Source organism: Balaenoptera borealis, assembly GCF_965194805.1.
Source record: "Balaenoptera borealis genome assembly, chromosome: 2".
Taxonomy (NCBI): domain Eukaryota; kingdom Metazoa; phylum Chordata; class Mammalia; order Artiodactyla; family Balaenopteridae; genus Balaenoptera; species Balaenoptera borealis.
In genome coordinates this window covers 47,847,100-47,866,483 of record NC_138867.1, presented here as the reverse complement: position 1 = coordinate 47,866,483, position 19,384 = coordinate 47,847,100, and the positions used below count along the sequence as shown (strand labels likewise).

At 38.6% G+C, this 19,384-nt stretch overlaps 1 protein-coding gene across 19 annotated transcripts in view; it reads left to right on the top strand.

The window, feature by feature from the left end:
- PDE4D (phosphodiesterase 4D) overlaps window positions 1–19,384 on the top strand; it is a 1,112,988-nt gene that overhangs the window by 995,167 nt on the left and 98,437 nt on the right. For 8 of the 19 annotated variants that reach the window (XM_082382264.1, XM_082382268.1, XM_082382255.1 and 5 more), the window contains one exon: window positions 13,355–13,435. The exons of 9 other annotated variants lie outside the window; for them this stretch is intronic. In XM_082382264.1, coding sequence (XP_082238390.1) covers window positions 13,355–13,435 — 81 coding nt within the window. Of the gene's footprint in view, window positions 1–634; window positions 1,670–13,354; window positions 13,436–13,702; window positions 18,088–19,384 lie in introns of those variants that run through there. 2 more of the 19 variants (XM_082382262.1, XM_082382263.1) reach the window with 2 other exon arrangements.

The window sequence follows — 19,384 nt, the reverse complement described above, 5'->3', positions numbered from 1 at the left end:
TTTTATACAGCATGTTCTTATTAGTTATCTATTTTATGCATATTCATGTATATATGTCAATCCCAATCTCCCAATTCATCCCACCACCACCGCACCCCCTCATCACTTTCCCCCCTTGGTGTCCATACCCAGAGAAGCCTTAAAGCTAGAATATCAGTTGATTAGTGCACACATTCTCCCTCTGCAGGTAAGTTCCGAAGGCCAAGCGCCTACACAGTGTGGATTTAGAATAAGCAGAGTCACACATGATCAGAAGGTTTACTGTCTCCTGGTTTTGAGGACCTAGGACATCCAGGTGAGCAGGAAGGACAGTCTTTTTCAGGAGGACAGGCTCACTCCCTGGGTCCACACGGGCACCCCCTCTTCCCAAGGGCAGCACAAGTCAAGTCGCCTTTTTCTCCAATTTACTTGCTAGCCACCCTCCCTTTAATGGGAGCATTCTTTCTCCAGATGTGTCAACACCTCGACCAGTTACTGTCTGGGTTCAACTTGGGTGTCTCCTGCAGATGATTTTGCACAACTCTGGATCAATCTTGTAATTCCATCCTGAAATATGGTAGATGATTTTATTTCATCCATTTCTGGACTCTAAGAGGAATACTTCAATGTTGCCCCCTTGCACTCTTTTCTCCAGACCCAGCGACAGGCCAAGAATTGACAAAATGCTGAATAAAAGCTGGGCCCAACAAGCTAAAGGCGTGTGCCAGCACCGCACCCAGCTTTAGGACTGGATAGAGCTTCAGCCCGGCCGAGGCCCCCCTTGGCTCTTTCATCACCTCCTGCTCTCCTCCTCTGCTAGCCCTTGGCAGGACAGAAAGTCTGGAAATGCTCTGTCTAAAGACTGACCTCTGTTGCTTTGGACTTGCCCTAACTTGGCATCCATGAACAAATCCACTTCCACGCTCCACAGTCAGTGGAGTCTCCTTATGGCTTTTTACGGTACCCATACTTTTCCTTCCCAGCATTTATCACAATGAAATGAAATCATCCTTTGTGCATATTTTGTTGTTGTTACTGTTTAATGATTAATTTGCCCATGAAAGAAGAAGCTATGTTTGTTTTTTTTTTAATTTTTTATTTATTATTTATTTATTATTATTTTTTATTTTTGGCTGTGTTGGATCTTCGTTTCTGTGCGAGGGCTTTCTCCAGTTGCGGCAAGTGGGGGCCACTCTTCATCGCGGCACGCGGGCCTGTCACTATCGTGGCCTCTCTTGTTGCGGAGCACAGGCTCCAGACGCGCAGGCTCAGTAATTGTGGCTCATGGGCCCAGCTGCTCCGTGGCTTGTGGGATCTTCCCAGACCAGTGCTCGAACCCGTGTCCCCTGCATTGGCAGGCAGATTCTCAACCACTGCGCCACCAGGGAAGCCCGCTATGTTTGTTTGTTTTTTTTACTGCTGTACCCAAGAGTTAAAACAATGCATGGAACATATAGGGTTTAATGAATGTATATTGATTGATTAATGATTCTTAGGACAACTGTCTTTCAAACTGAGGGGCATAACCTACTTATGCATTATGAAATGAGTTTAGTGGGTCACAACCAGCAAGAAGAAAAGAAGAAATGGAATAGAATAGAAAAGATGATCATGTATCACACATAAGGAATTCTTTACTTATTCCATGTGAATATGTCTAGACAACACAACACATACACACATGCACAAATGCACACATACTGTGTAATCTGAATAAGGTGCTATTGTCTAGGAGGGGCAGCAGGAGGGGTGAAGCAGGGAGTGTTGTTTGAAAAAGCCTGCTCACTTTTATAATAATTTTTATTTGTAAAAAAGAAAAAAACCCTAGAATTTTGTGCACTCAGCTCTAATAATAAGGTTCAAAACCAGTTTTGTCTAGTGTGTGTAGAAGGACAGGGCTAAATCTGAATCTCCAGGTAGGTGTATAGTTTTATATTCATCAAAAGAAGGTGCCGATTTAAAATATTGATATATGCTCTGTTTCAGTTTTCTATGGCTGCATAACAAACTCTTCCAAAGAGTGGTGTCCTAAAAAACAACCATTGTATTCTGCAGTTGGCCCTGGGCTCAACTGGGCAGTTCTTCTGGTCTTCTTGTAGTCCTGAATGTGGCTGCATTCAATTGGCCAGTTGACTAGAGGCTGGGGGCTCAGCTGAGATGACCTTACCTCCGCGAAGCTGTCTCTCTTCACTGAGTCTCGGGTCCTTCCTCTCTCTCCAGGGCCTGGAGGCCCTGTGGTCTCTCCAGCAAGGTGTTCAGACTTCCTTACCTGGCAGCTCAGGGTTCCCAGGACTTCTTAATGTGCAAGCCCAGAACTGGCACCTGGCCAATTTTGCCACCTTCTGTAGGTTAAAGCCAGTCCCAGGTCCAGTCCTGATTCAAGGAGAGGAGACTATACAAGTAGTAATATTATGACAAATGTAATAGCATATCATACTCTCCTTGGTCCAAACTGCATATTCCTCCCACCCCACCTCTGTAATGTTTTGCTAACGTGAGCCCCATTTCCTGCAATGCCTTTCCTTGACTTCTCCATTTATTGAAATCCTATTCATTCTTCCAGGTCCGGCTCAAAGCTACTTCTGCATCTGTTTCCTTGACACATCCCCTTATCTCATGCTGGAAAGAATCATGCCCTTACCAGTATTCTCAGTACCCAGTACTCTCATGGCGTCATGTCTGTATTTCATATCATGCCTTGACATAGAATTTTACAAACAATGCACACAGGTGTAGCTCCCTTTCTAGATTCTATGCTGCTTATCTAAGATTAAGTGATCAATAGCTTTTGGAAAAATAAACTGGTTCTCTGTGCCTTTTCCATGATAACCCTACGTATTTATAATTTCTCACTAGTATAAGGAGACAGGTAGTGAGATGCTTAAAACTATTGGAGTAAAAAACCAATATGGAGCACCAGCATAAAACAACAATTACCTTTTACATCTTCAGAAATCCCTTTTCTAGACAGTAATTTTCATACCTGGATTTTTTTGTCTTGTGTTTTTCCAAAATAGTATATACTTAATTTCTTTATATGGTGATTTACCTTTGCCTATCACAAAGAAGCTTGGTGTCTTACGTTGGAAAAATATACATTTCCACCAATTTATATTTTATGGAAATGACTGAAGAACCATCAGCCTTTATACAATAGTATCATCGATCAAATACATAGCAGATTTGAAGTTACCCTCTATTACTGTTACAACTATGGATTTTTCCCCTGCCCCAACTATGTACATTGGTAGTCTTAATTTGTGATCTGTGGGCCCCATGGTGGTTTATGCCATTCAGAAGGAAGTTCAGTGAACCTTCTGAAATTATACATATAAATGTGGGTACACATTCATATCTGCAGTTTTCTGGGGAGTTAGTCCAGTCATCATGTTTTTAAAGTTTAAGCACCCCAATTATATATTGATTGTAAATCTGCTTACCCTCTTAGAATTCCTCTCTTACTAATCCAGAAATAAGATTATTTTTCTACTTCATATGCAATCAGTTTCTTCTGGAGAAATTGGACATTTACATAAACGCTTCACTCTGTCTTTCATCTTTGCATTATACTTCTAGTTAACACTAACCTTATGCTACAAACTCTCCTACCCGAGATTCCCTGTCTTCTCTCTGGAAACTTCACCAACATGAGCTTTCTTAAACTGGTGGAGTTGCTACCCCTCGTGTGAACCCTGGACCACCAGTGTGAGCATCTGCTGGGCACTCGTGAGAAACTCGAAAATGCAGACCTGTTAAATCAGAACCTGGGGACTTCCCTGGCGTTCCAGTGGTTAAGACTTCCCCTTCCAGTGCAGGGACTGTGGGTTCGATCCCTGGTCGGGGAGCTAAGATCCCACATGCCTCAGGACCAAAAAAACCAAAACATAAAAAAAACAGGAGCAATATTCTAACAAATTCAACAACAACAAAATCTTAAAAAAAAAAAAAAAAATCAGAACCTGCATTTTAACAAGATCCCTGGGAGATTCCTAAGGACATTAAAGCTTAAGAAACCTAGAACTGGTGCATCTAATATCTCATTTTCCTGTTTTTCAAACTTTAAGGATTTGTGTTTTAAATTTTCTATAATTCCATTAACAATTATCATAGGATTTATATTTTAATATCACCTAACAGTTTTGATTAAATCTCTTAACTTCAGAATTTGCAAGGGGCTAGGAGTGGGAGAGTGAGTCAATTAGTTGGTCTGAGTATTAAACAGCACTACTATTCAGGACATATGTATAGTTTCTGTGATTCCCAACAGAATTTATGGTACCTACAGCCTCTACTCTTTGTTTTAGTGTCTGTGCTTCTCTACTGTATTTAAAAACATTTACAGGGAGAGGCCAGAAAATTAATTATTTTAAGATGAATATTATGGAAGAAATAGCGTTACTAAAAATCGAAAATGCAGTGCTTATGCTGAATTACACTGGAAAAATCCGGTTTATAATCTGAAAATTTTCTAAGGCAGAATTTTCTGTCCCAGTTTCTCATAGTAAATCTAGCAGTACCAAGTTAGACATCTTTTCTGCTCTATGGTGTGTGTACCAAACACTCTTTCTCTCCAACATTTGACTTTCATCTCTAAGAGTTTAGGGAATTTATGGCTTGGTGCATTTGATGTGGCACCGTTCCACATGTGAGGCATGGTAATTTGGATAGCGCGATAGAAGTGTGTGCCAAGAATAATTGGCTTCTGTATTGCGGAACAACTCAAATACTATGTGTATCACAGCATGTAATTTGGGTGTACAAGATGCCTGTAGTTCAAAGTGCTTTACTCCTCTGCAGTGGCAAGCCGGGCTTCCTGTTGGCTGGCTCCTTGTCTTTGCATTCAACAGTCTGGGTGCAGTTAGAAAGAAAGAATCCATCTAGAAAGTGCATTCTCATAATCCTGCAAATGGATAGACCTTAGCTCCAAGATTCTTTCCCTCCCTCCTTCTCTCCCCTCCTTCCTTCCATGAAGAATAATACAAAGCAGTTCATTCTCTGCTTACTTTGACTCTTTGTCAGCTTTCTCAAGCAGTGTTTCCTTGCTATTATTAAGAATTAGCTGAGGCTCTGATACGACATGCAGATTCCCAGGCTACTCCTCTTCAAATCTGATTGAGTAGCTTGGGAAGGAATAGAAGAACTTGCATTTTTAACTAGTGTCCCAAGTTTATGACCAAGCTAGTTTGAGAAGCGCTAAAGTTCTCATATGGAAAGGCTTTGGAGTAAAATGGACCCTGGTTATCAACACCTGCTGTATGACTTTGGGTAAATTACCTAAACTTTTTGAGCCCTGGTTTTTAATGTGTAAGAGAGGGGTAATGCTAACTCATAGTGTTGCCATAAGGGGACAGTCTGTATAAAGCACCCAACATAGTGCGTGGTTTATAGTTTATAGTCAGTAATGTTAATCCCTTCATCTCATTGCGGAGTAAGGCTTTTGAAGGGTTAATTTTGAATTTTCCCCGAACGTTCATCTGTGTTAGGTATAATTTCTAAAGTAAAACACAGGTAATGAAACACATCCAAATTTTAATTCAGCAAAGGTTTTTGGGGGGTCTGTGGTATGTCGTGAATTTGAACATACAATTATCTAATTTAATCATAACAATAAACCCTATATGTGGTAGATATAGTCATTCCCATATAACAGATATATCAACTGAGGCTCAGGGATAACTTTACACTTAGTTAAGTGGCAGAAGCACAGCTAGATATTAGAGGCCCAGTCCAGTAGTCTTTCTCCTCTATCACGACAACCTTTGCCCTCGATATTTTGTCTGTTTTTAAAATAACTAACGTCTACATCCTTGTCCACATATTTACACAAATAGCTATGAAGGTACAAAATAAAGTTAACTTTCTGAGTGATTTTTTTTTCAAATCATCTCAATTATTTATTTCATGAAAACTATTTATATGGATCAGTGATCCTCAAACTTAAATGCATGAAGGGTCGGGCAGGTAATGTAAAAGGACGAGCTGGGCAGCTATCAGACAAGAAGGAGTGGTAGGGACTATGGCAAACTAGAGGGAATAGCCCATCTAAAGGAAGCAATTTCTGTTCAGCTCCAGGCTCTTGTTGAAAGGCCAGGATGTGGGTTCCCTAATGTCAAATCTTTAGCTTTTTTAAGACAGGAAGAATTCCAGAATTTTATGTGAAATTTCCCAATTTTTAAACAATGTGTGTGGGCCAAACCACATCTGTGGACCACATCTGGCCGGAAGACTGCCAGTTTGCAGTCTTGACCCAGCTACCCTTAATTCTCCACTTCTCTTGACCTGGTAAATAGTCCATTTGAATAGCTTGGATACACAGTGGGCCCTTCTGGGTAGTGTCTTCACAATATACATAAATTTCAGGACTGACCTTTAATTTCCCAGGTTCAGAATTTTTATTTTCTCAGAACCGAGTTAGATTGAGTGCTCTTACTGATATTCAGAACTCAAGAACTTCATGCAAAAACAAGGACACTAATTATGTAATTTACAGTGAGAAATATATTGCTGAGTAGATAGGATACTATATTAGCCTGATCAGTTAATTCTTTCCTTGTAATTCATCCACCTGGGAAGCAGACTCCTAATCAGAAGCTGCTTTCATGCATAGGGAGTCAGAACCCAGAAACTGACGGACTTGAAAGAAGTACCTCCCTGTAGTGGGTCTTAAAATCTTCCTCTCCTTATGGGAGCCTTGCCAGTGGGTTGAAATGTTAGGACTCTGCCCCGACCCCGACTCAGATATGCCGAATACACACTGACCAAGTGCCTCCTTTACTACTATAGGACTAGTTCTCAAACTCATGCCCAGAGATTTTATTAAAACACAGATTGCGGGGCTTTATACCCCAAGGATTATGATTCAATACTTCTGAGGTCGGACCTGAGAATTTTGCATTTCTAACAAGTTCTCAAGTGTTGCGGATGCTGATGGGCTGCTAGATGGGGAACTCCCTTTGAGAACTATTGGGTTGGCCAAAAAGTTCATTTGGGTTTTTCCACAAGGTGTTATGGAAAACGCAAACGAACTTTTTGGCCAACCTGATACTTCGCTCCAATTCATCTTCACCTACTACTCTTGTCTGTGTCTCTGCTATGCTAAGATAGTCACATCCTAATGCTGGGGTTGGAACCCGGATGTTTGGACAATTTTTAGGTTGTCATTTTTACCTTTTAAAGTATTTCACTTAAGCGAAAATATTTGATTAATTACTTTAGTTTGTCAAATCCAAAATGCCATTGATTGTAAAACACACCTGGAGTTTAGAGACTTAAAATTGCGAAAAAATGAATGCACTTTTTTTAGGGTCACTGCAATTCAGTAAATTAAGCCTCAATTTGGGGTAATCTCCCTGGATTGTGTTATATAAAGCTCAACTGGGTGGATACATTTGAAGAAAGGACTATGTATCTTCTTTGAACAAACACAAGATGAATTTTAAGCTTACCTTTCCCAGTTCTTTTTTTTTTTTTAATTTTTATTGGAGTATAGTTGATTTACACTGTTGTGTTAGTTTCAGGTGTTCAACAAAGTGAATCAGTTATACATATGCATATATCAACTCTTTTTTTTAAAAATTCTTTTTCCATATAGCCACCTTTCCCAGTCCTTAGTAGAAAAGACACTGCTGGCACAGTGATCTATGGCTGACTTTGTCATCTAATTGAAATTTATTGTTATTGTATTTGTCCTCTGCTGCTCCAGTCTGACCCTGGAATGCCAGATCTTCACTATGGAATGAATCTCTTTTTGCCTTACTAGATTGGTAGGGCCATGCACCTTTTTTAAATGGTTGATTATCAGACTCACTGTTTCCTTGGCCATGCAGGAAAGGACAATTAGGACAGGGTTGTTAAAGGGTTGCTCAGCTGTCCTAATCCTACCTTGTCCTTATGGTCATAAATTACTGGTCCTACGAAAAAAGGACTTGGAAAAAATGACTGTTAACTTCAGTAAGCATCTTCATGCATATGTAAGAGGATGACTTGAGAGGCAGAAATTCTGACTCTATGCTTGCACTTCTCAGTCTATTATTGGAAACCTCTTGGGGGTTCATTTATTTGTTTTTGAAAAAAATCACTAAGTGAAGTCCCTTAGTTATGTAAATATTAGGCCAGGCATCTCTTTCTTCAGAGAAAGAGTGTGAAAAGAGCTCCCCCTTTTCATTAAAACCTGCCTCTCTCCTTGGCAATATTTAAAGAGAGAGTAGACCGATTTACCTAAGAATTTGGGAGTGTACTAGGAGAAAAAGAGACTGAACCCTCAACTTTCTCTCTGAAATGAGAAGTAAGGGAAACACATTAAATGGGTCAAGGTGACGTCACGCGGTCTGTGGTCAGGAGAGAATGTTGAGACAACAGGCCTTGAAGGGGTTAACACATCAGGATGAAGGGGAAGCCTGAGCTGCCTGCTCTAGGCAATGACCTGAGGTTGATGATGAGTGCTGATTTTTGTCTAAATAAGCGAGAGTGATCAAAGAGCTACAGTCTTGGAGTTTGAGGCTGGTCCCTCCTAGCAGCCAGGGGAGTCCTGAACCAGCAGGACATAGAACTTTACAGGACCAGTGTTCAGCTGTGATACCACATGGCGACGGCAGAAGCCTTCATGCTAATTGGCAGTCCTCTCTCCACCTGAAGTTTAGAAACAAGCCTCTACTTTAGACTGAATACCAAGAAGGGGGAGTTTTCAAGGAGGCCGAGACTGGATTTCCTACTGAAAGGCTCCAGTGATTAAGTGGAAAAACAAAAGAGATGTGACAATATTTACATCTAAGTATTATGCGAGCCTCTGTGGATATAGAATCAAGTGAGACAAGATCTATTATGACAGGCAGGTAGACTCGAAAGAAAAGTATTCAAGGCTAGTTAGGGAAACTGACAGTTATTCATTTAGCAGACTATTGAGTATCTCCTGTGTGTCAGAACTGGGACCCACAGCGAGATGAAATAACACAACCTCTACACTCAGAGGCTTTTCCAAACTCAATAGAATAGCTGTAATACTGGAAGTGCTTGTAAAGATATACTCAAGTTCGCTGTCCAAGCTTCCCTGTCTTCTAGAAAAGGCTGGATATACATACTGTAGATAGTAATTAACTTACACCTTAGAGGCCATTTGGAACCTCTCCATAAATAAAAGAAAGAAGGGCATTTCAGACAGGGAACAGCATTATAAAGTCACAGACATGTGAAAAAAGAGATGATTATTTCTGAGTAGCTAGTAGTATATAGGGTACAAACAGATGGAATGGAAAGGAATAAGATTAGGTATGAATGCAGATGGAGGCCACCTTCTAAATTTTTTAACTTATATTTACAGATTCGGTGCACCACCAAATATAAGTATAGCTTAAATCACTTAGGTGACCTAGGTGGAACAGGCGGTGAATGAGACTGAGAAAAAAGGATTAGTGAAGCCCCTGGAAACAGGGAGGGAGACCAGTTTGGGAGAGCACTAAAACGTTCTAAGCATGACATTGTGAAAGAAAATTGGAATCTGTACCATATGCTGAGTGTTATGGACAATAAAGATGGTACAGACCCTGCTCTCAACATGCTTAAGCCATAAAACAAGTAAAACATGAGAGCAGGAGCCTATGTAGTTCAAAGCGCTGAAGGAAGTATACAGTAATGACTTACCATCGTGGTTATATTTTGAGAATGCTGCTGGGAGGAGAGTGTGAGGAAGTGATTGATGACTGTAGTGGAGGAAGAGATAAGAGGATTAGAAGCAATGGTTTGAAAGAAAAAAGGCTTCAAAACATTCAAACCTCCTTTGTGTAATGGTGGACACTATTTTGAGAATGTCAATTTCAGGAGACACCATAATAATGTGTTTGTGTGTGTGCTTAAAAAGCCACCACCATAAAAGATCTGGAGTCCGCTCATAAAGTTCAAGTACCAATTTTTGCCCGTGAATGTGGAACATTCTGCTTTCCTACAAACATAACTGTCACATTATAAGGCATAGCTCTCATTTTCTTGGTAATTTAGTGACAATATAAACACGTATATGACTTGTGGTAAATATGGTGATTCTCACTTTATAACCAAAGAGGGGGGATGTTACAGCTTGTGAGCAGTTATGACCGTAAAGCGTGCAGTGTGAGTCACCAGGCTGGCCCAGGAATTAAGATGTGTTATTATTCATGCTGGTTAGCTGAAGTTCCTGAACTAACCTCGTTGGAGTTTGCATTGTTGGCAAAGGACAAGATCTTTACTGATAGATCAAGTGTGTGAATTCTGCTCCTAGTTCTTTGGCTAACTGGTTCTGTAGTTTGGGGAAAACTTTTTAATCTTTCTGTTCTCAGTTTCTCTATCTGTAAGCAAGGGATCAGACCAAATTCCACCCAATATTGAGAAATCAGCGATTCTATGGTATGGCAGAGACTGCTAATGATGACTAAATATCCTCAACAGATTTGTTCAGTTGGTGACCAGTATAATGATGGTTACAAAGTGAATCTTAATTATATTGGGTGGCATCTGCCAAGCCAAAAGACAACATTTCTTAGCCTCCCTTAGAAATAGGTGTAGCTGATGAAATGTAAGCAGAGGGAGCTCCTGCCCAGAAGCACTCCCTTTTACCCTTGCTCCTCTTCCTGTAGTATTGACTTGGGATTGTTCATGTGATGACTGGAGCACCAGTGGCCATCTTGCAACCTGAATGGTCTTAAGAATACAAGGCATATCTTAAGGATGGTGGAGCAGAAAGATAATAGGAGCCTGGTTCTCTGCTGAAAATAGTGTCATCATTCAGCCTTGGCCTACCTCTGGATTTTCTTCATATGAGACAAAAATAAACCTCTCTCATTGAAGTCACTACTAGCCACCTAATTCAATTTCTAACTAATGTATTGGTATCAGGTTACCTTATATAATTTTACATCACTAGGTTCTCTCTTTGCAATTTTGGAGACAATAGTTTATAATAAACCTGGAAGTCTTTGGTGCTATGAGGCGCAACATAATTCACCAAATATCTAAAATTAATTAATTGATGAATTTATGAAAACACAGCCACAATATGTAAAGAATTGCCAATGTTTGGTACAAACTGGGAGGGAGAAAATCAAGGGAAGTTTATTAATCAAGGAAACTACAGAATTGTTAAAATATTGGAGGTTGTTGGGATTTGGGGAGCTAAAAGTACTTTTGATCTTAGTTTGTAGCAAGTTCACATTTGAACAGAATGGAAACCTCTAGTTTTCAGTACACCTGTGCTTTGATCTCCTTGTCTGTCATTGCAATGTGATTATGAGGATTACTGGGTCATTCTCAGACTAAGTTGTTTTTGTGATTTAATTTTCTGGGAGAGGAAGGGGATCATTAAAGGATATCATTAAAAGGAGAGACATGAGGCTTGTAATTGACCTTCCTTGAAAGTAGTCCCATCTGGAAGATTTTATCGGTAAACATTTATCAGTGCATTTGGCTTTTAAGCAGATTCTTCTCCTTTATTCTTTAAAATAAGCAGGCAAAGTCTAAAAAGAAACCACAGGAGTGCCCATAGGTTGCTTTTGTGCATACTCATTGGGAAGAAAATTTATATGTAAGAAAAAAATTCTCTCCTAAGATAATTATACGATTCTGTTTTTAAGTTTTGCTTCAGTGACTCTCTTTCTCAGATTATAATATGCAGGTAATAGTGTTCTTCAATGACAGTGCTTTGTTGTGATTTGTTTTCATGTATGTTCAGAGTGGAGGTGTTAGGAGGGATGGGATATTTGTGAAATCTAGTGTGCAGGTGTTTTGAAAATCTGTTAAAGCTCTGTTAAGCCCAGCACTAGTCTGAAACTTCATATTCTACTTCTCTAAAGTACCGGAACTGTTTTTTAGGAGGACAGACGTTGCTGTGGTTTAAATAAAAGTACCAACATGACGTTATCACTTACCAGTCAGAAGACATAACCCAGGCAGTCTCGTAAAGTTGTGTTTTGGGGGTATCAGAAGAGTTGCTTCCCTTTTCACATATCTTAAAGTTTTCCTGTTTGGTTGGTTTTGCTTGTTGACTTGTGTGTGTCAATAATCACAACCTTTGTCATTTTCCAGTTCCATATCCACTTTCAGAGAGAGAAAATTTCTTTTTTAAAAATCTATTTTGAAGTTTTACATTTACTGAAATACTTCCCCTCATTGATAGCCAACTCTGTTTCTTCCATTCCCTTGAGCATACTCTCTAGTCAATTTAAAAAGCAACATCGACATATCACACACCCATAAGCAGTTGTTACACACTTGTTTTCACACTCAGTAAAATGTCCTGGCTGCATTTCTCCTACATGTTGTATATTGATGACTTCATCTCTCCACTTAATGGGGTTCCGTGAGGTTTTAGGTAAAGTATGGGTACCATTTGGATTAGACTTGTTTATGAGGCTTAGTCTATGGGTCCTATTATCAGAACTCTCTCCATTTTTGGCTTCATCCCCAGTTTCCATACACCTGGGGACAGCACCAATGTCAGAATCCTAGAAGTGTATCTTTCCAGGTTTTTCATCCAACAACAAAAAAAGAGCTTCTCTCTCTAGTAGCTCCCATACAATAAGGTTGTAGACACTACAACCGATCACAGTGACCCCACCTAACAGTGAGGAGGTCCCGTGAAGGGAATCAGGGTATTGTTTTCCAAGGAAAGGAAAACTGAATGCTGGGCATCTGTAACGACCAATTGCTCACTAGCGATACAGGCCTATTTCTTCATGAGATAGCAACTTCTCATTGTGTATGGACTTCATGACAGATCAATCACAGCTAACTAGTAAATTCTGAAGTCTTATTGCATGCCTGAACTCTAGGCCAGTTACGTCTGTTTATAGCTCAGAAAGACTGCCACAGCAAAGGGAGCAGGGCAAACAAACCACATATACACTAATTATCAAGTTAACTATCGCTAGGGCCCGCCTTTGTTCACAACTTAATGCCCCTACAACGGACTGCCACACAGATCACTTATCTCCATCTTGAAGGAAAACACTAGATGTTTTCATCCTCTTACTTTTCTCTGCAGTAACCAGCACAGTGCTTTGTACATGATACACAATTAAGTAACATTTGTGAAATGAATAAAGAACATTTGAGGGAAATAAAAAGCAATCATTCCTCATCAGGAATGAGTTGAGAACCACTGGCATAGCCTGTTTGACAGCTTGGACTGGATTCTGTTTCAGGTTTGGTTTTTGGAAACTCTCCTTATTTTAAGTAGGAATGATTATTAAAATGATTTCATACTTATTAATCTATTATTATCAGTCTTAGCCAATTATAAAAATGGCATGGAAAATTAGGGGGGAAAAACTTGAATGTTATAAACAGTTGAGCATATTGTATACATAGTGAAGAAAATATTTTCTTCATTTTTTTTTTTTTTTTCTGGTAGCTGAGGTAATACCAGAAGAACTCAAGAGTAGACTTGAAGTGATATCAGAAGAAGGTGGTTACCCAAGTTTACTGACTGCTGGTAGGTGGCCAGAAATAATGAGAGGGTACAATAGATACGTTCAGTTTTCTTGGCACACATAGCTATTTAATTATCTCATTTCTGAAAGAACTATAGCTCCACTGTTACCTAAGTTTATTCTTTAGCCGCTTAATATAGTAATACCCCTAGTGTAAAAGAGGGCATCAATTACTGTGATAACCTGGATCCTTTGTAAAAGAATACTAGCATACCAAGGAGGGTTTTGGTTTTTTGTCTTAGTTTATTTTTTGTCCCATTCCTTTTTAGGTAAGAATTAGCATCTAAAAACACCACATTATGGGATTGTAAACACAATGTTTCCGTTGTAACTTAATAAGCATAAAAATAAACAGCCACTTCTCCACTTTTGCCATACAAGAGAGTTGAATGCTGGGTCATTAGTTACTAGCAAAAGTCCTTCTTTTTTATTTTTTTAATGACTTGCAAAATTTGCTGGTAATATACAAAGTCTAAGCAAAACTGACTTCAGAATGAGTATTGGGCTTTCATCGTTTACTGCATATTGCTCACTGACCCATCTTTTCAGAGGTATCAGCTGTATGAAAATAATAGTGCACTTTTTCAGAAGCACAAAGTCGGTCAGAGTTCATCACTTTGCTCAGCCTCTGGAAACCCTGACCCAATGATGTTAGCAAAAAAGAAATTGTCTCAGGACTCCAGAGTCTCAGAGAAGTGCTAAGAGTACCCATCATTCATTCTTGTGTTTCCACATTTAGTTTCAAAGTTGAGGATAAAACCTAGCTTCTGAGATTCCCTCTTGGGGCATCTTTTGTGCCTACTTGGGTTCCAATAGTCCTTCATTTGAATCCTCAGGCATCTCAGGCATGGTTTAACTGTAATTGAATTGTAAGTTACAAATATATTTTCTCAACATTTTGCAAGCACCCTTCCATTGTTTTCTAACATTGGTGACATCCCATTGTCTATTCAAAACCTATTTTTCTTTGTAAAAAAATTTTATGAACTTCTCTTCATCCCTGATATCTCTACATTTCTTGATCAATTGTCTTGGTCTGGGTGTTCATCCGCTGTCCTGGGCGCACACTAGATCTTTTCACTCCAGACATACGGGTCCTTTAATTCTGGATTTGTTTTCTTTTCTTAGTTTATCGATAATTTTACCTTTTCCATTTTCTCTGTTTTCTCTTCCTGGGATTTGTTAGTTGAATGTTGGACCTCCTAGATCAGATCCTTTAATCTCCTCACATTTTTCTTCTTCTTTTTCATCTCTTTGGTGTTTTGTTATACCTTATAGAAATTTCTTCAAATTTATCTTCCAACCTTTCTATTAAAATTTTCATTTTGGCCATTTTTTTTTTTTCAATTTCAGTACTTTCTTGTCCTCTGCTGTTGCCTTTTTAACAGCATCTATTCTTATGTCAGAAATGCATTATCTTTGTATACAAATGATAGTTCTTTAGAGGTTTTCCTCTGTTTCCTGTGGATTTCTTTATTCAGTTGATGTGGTCTGCTTATACTAGTCTCTCTTCTTTATTCTGGATAATTTCCTCAAGAGGCTGTCCATTCGTATTTAAAGATCTCACACACCACACACACACACACACAAACACAAAGACAACCAAACAACAACGATGATGACAGCAACAAATATACCACCAAAGTTCTTTGAACGTGGATGGGGCTTGTCAACTGCAGAGTTTCACTATAGCATGATTGGTTGTTCAGTTGCGTTATTCTTTGGGAATTCTGAGGTGCCATCATAACAAGATTCTTCAATTTCTGCCTGGAAGATACGCAACTGAGGGCATATACCTGACTGCTAGTGTTTGGGGAACATGGCTTATAGGGAGGTTGTATGTCTTACTGGGAACTCCGCAGTTAAGCATCTGTTTTTCAACCTTGGGTGTTACCTTGTTTGCCACAGTGCCTGATGTCCTCAGTTTGATGTCTCTCTAGCTTATTTTCTCTAAAAAAGGTAAGATTTAGTCTCCAACAGGAGAGGGAAATAGTTGGGATCCAAAGTCTCCATATAATTTTAATGTACTTTTAGCCTCTCACTAAACTCCTGCCTTCCTTAGTGTATGCTGCCTCTAAGCTCTGCATCTCTGGGTTGGGCAGAACGTGTTGGTTCACTTTCCCTTGGAATTTGCTCTCTGTAATCATCTTCTCAATTGTGCTAAGGCAGTTTCTACTTCTCATCCACTCTCTCCTTTCTAAAAATCGTTGAAATTTCTCCTTTGATGATCTCTCCTCCCTCATTATCTATGCCTTTGCGGATTTGTGTGTTTTTATTCCCTTACTTTCATTTTAGTGAGGTGTCAGAAAGAGGAGAAGATAAGCATGTATAGTTTCCCCATCTTTGCTAGAAATCCAGGGAAACTATAGCTGAGGAGGAAGGTGGCTTGGAAGAGGACTTAGAAAAAAAGTGATCAAACAAGTTGGATGAAAGATCAGCAAGATTCTAGAAGGTCCTGCTGCTGATGATAGCTAACATTTATTGAGTGCTCATTATGTGCTTGGAGTTTTGCAAAAAGTTCTTTACGCAGGACATTTATTTTTGTCCTTGTAAGAACACCAGGAGGTAGGCACTGAGGCATAGAGAGGTAATATGACTTGTCTAAGTTAGTAAATGGTAGAGCTGGGATTTAAATCCAAGTCTGACTCCAGAGACCATCCTCTCAACCACTAAACTATCTTGCCTCCTGTAAATTGCTTAAACAGGGATTTTAAATGAAAATGTATCAGAAAAAAGTATTTTTCATGTCTATGATTTAGGAGACTTTCTTTTCTACCAAATTTATTAATTGGCCTATTTAATAATGTTTTAAGACTAGAAAATTCTTTCAGGTTTGAAAAGTAGTAAGAGAACTTTCTTCAGATGAATAGATACTATCTGTAGGACTTTATGAGACTTAGGTATTCATCATTTTACAAACCTATAGACCATCTATTTGAATTCTGTCCTCTTACCATTTTGTAAAATAAATATGCTCTTTACAACTGTGTTTTTTTAAAAAATATTCATTGGCATATAGTTGCTTTACGATATCGTGTTAGTTTATACTGTACAGCAAAGTGAATCAGCTATATGTATACGTATATCTCTTCTTTTTTGGATTTCCTTCTCATTTAGGTCACAGCAGAGCACTGAGTAGAGTTCCCTGTGCTATACAGTAGGTTCTCATTAGTTATCTATTTTATGCATAGTATCAATAGTGTATATATGTCAGTACCAATCTCCCAATTCAGCCCACCCCACCAACTGTGTTTTAAATCATATGTAGAGAGATGGAGGTTGCGTCTGTACAACACCAAACATCTGGAAGAAAAGAATCCCCCACCAAAGCTTGTTAAAAGAGATTCATAAGCAAAGCATGCTTTTGAATTATGAAAACAGATTCATGTCCAACATCTTGAAGAACTCTCACACGTATGTTTATGTTTCAAATATAGCTTAGAGATCATTAAGATTAAAATTCAATTGTGTGCTCTGTTGTCTTTGCCATCAATTTCAGTTAAACCAGACTTGCTTGGCAGTTTTGGAGAGAAAAGTCTTCAGTGCTTTCCCTTTTGCAATTTTGACTTCGGGGTTTTTTTCCTCCACAAGTACATATTATTTAAGGAGACTCTTTATGTTAAACCTCTAAATCATTCACCAGGTGGTCTTCATCAGCACTTATACAGATGAAATAGAACTAAAAGTTTCCACAAATTAATCTTTTTTAGGCTTTGTAAAATTTTTGTGAACTTCCAGGAAGCCACATGTGTTCAGGTTTTTGTCTTTTGTTTTTATTTTTTGTTTTTTAAATAGACTTTATTTTTTAGAGCAGTTTTAGGTTGACAGCAGAATTGAGTGGAAGAGATTTCCCATGTACCCCCTACCCCCATACATGCATAGCCTCCCTATTATCAACCCACCCCCACCAGAGTGGTACATTTGTTACAACTGATGAACCTACACTGATACATCATTATCACCAAAGTCCACAGTTTACATTAGGGCTCACTCTTGGGTTGGGAGAAATGTATAATGACGTGTATCCACCATTATACTTTTATACACAGTATTCTCACTGCCCTAAAAATCCTCTGTGTTCCACCTGTGATGCCTTCCTCCCCTCCCTTCCCCCACTGACAACCACTGATCTTTTTAATGCTGTCTCTATAGTTTGTGTCTTTTCCAGAACGTCATATAGCTGGAATCATACAGCATGTAACCTTTTCAGTTTGGCTTCTTTCACTTAGTAATATATATTTAAGGTTCCTCCATGTTTTTCCATGGCTTGAGAGCTCATTTCTTTTTAGCGCTGAATAATACTCCATTGTCTGGATGTACCACAGTTTATTGATCCACTCACCTACTGAAGGATAGCTTAGTGCTTCCAAGTTTTGGCAATTATGAATAAGGCTGCAATAAACATATATGTACAGATTTTTGTGTGGGCATAAGTTTTCAGTGTTTGGGGGATAACTACCAAGTAGTGCTATGGCTGGATCACATGGTAAAAGTATGTTTAGTTTTGTAAGAAACTGCCACACTGTCTTCCAAAGTGGCCAAACCATTTTGCATTTCCACCAGCAATGAATGAGAGTTCCTGTTGCTTCTCCACCTCCTCACCAGCATTTGGCGTTGACAGAGTTACAGACTTTGGCCATTCTAATAGGTGTGTAGTGGTATCTCATTGTTTTAACTTGCATTCCCCTGATGACATATTTGGAGCCACTTTTCATATTCTTACGAAATGTGCCTCTTAAGGAATTCACCTATTTTTTAATCAACTTACTTGTTCTCTTACTGTTGAGTTTTAAGATTTCTTTGTATATTCTGAATGATGGTTCTTTATCAGATATGTCATTTGCAAATATTTTCTCCCCAGTCTGTGGCTTGTCTTCTCATTCTCTTAACATTGTCTTTCACAGAAGAGAAATTTTAAATTTTAATGAAGTCTAGATTATCGATTATTTCTCTCATGGATTATGCCTTTAGTGTTGTATCTAAAAAGTCATGATGAAATGCAAGGTCATGTTTTTCTCCTATGTTCTGTTCTAGGAATTTTATAGTTTGTGTTTTACATTTAGGTCTGTTACCCATTTTGAGTTAATTTTTGTGAAGTTAATTTTATAAGGTCTGTGTCTAGATGATTATTATTTTTATTTTTTTGCAATGTCTAGTTGTTCCAGTGCCATTTATTGAAAATAACATCTTTCCTCCATTGTATTGCCTTTGTTGAAGATCATGCTTCTTTGTCAAAGATCAGTTGCCTGTATTTATATGGATCTATTTGGGAGCTGTCTCTTCTGTTCCATTGATCTATTTGTTCCTTCTCCAATACCACACGCCTTGATTACCATAGCTGCATAGTATCTTTGTAACTTTTTAAATCATGAACTATAACAAACATTTATAAAAGTACATAAAACATAAGTGTTAAGTTTAACCAATAATTTTAAAGTAAACACCTATTTTAAACATCCCTCTGAAGCACCCTATTTCTGTTTCCTATCTCCAAAGAGATAACTACTGTCCTAATTTTTTCTTTTCCTGCTTGTCTTTATGGTATGGTTTACCACTTATGCATCCATCCCAAAACAAAGGAGTTCAATTTAGTTTGTTTTTGTATTTTATGTAAATAGGCTCATCTTGTGGATACTTTTATGTTTTGCTTCTTTTACACAATGTTATACTGGTAATATTCATCAATATTGCATGTAGCTGAGGACCACACATTTTCATGACTATATCGTGTTCTGTTGTATAAAGTAACCACAATTTATTTGTCCAATCTTCTCTTGTTAGGAAGTTGGGCAGTTTCCAGTTGGAAAATATTATGAATAAAGATATTATGAATTTTCATTTACACGTATCTTAGTGCTTATTAACATGCATTTCTGTGGGGGAATATACCAAGAAATGGAATCTTGGGCCATGCATGTCTTTAACCTTGCTATGTAAGGGGAAAGTATTTG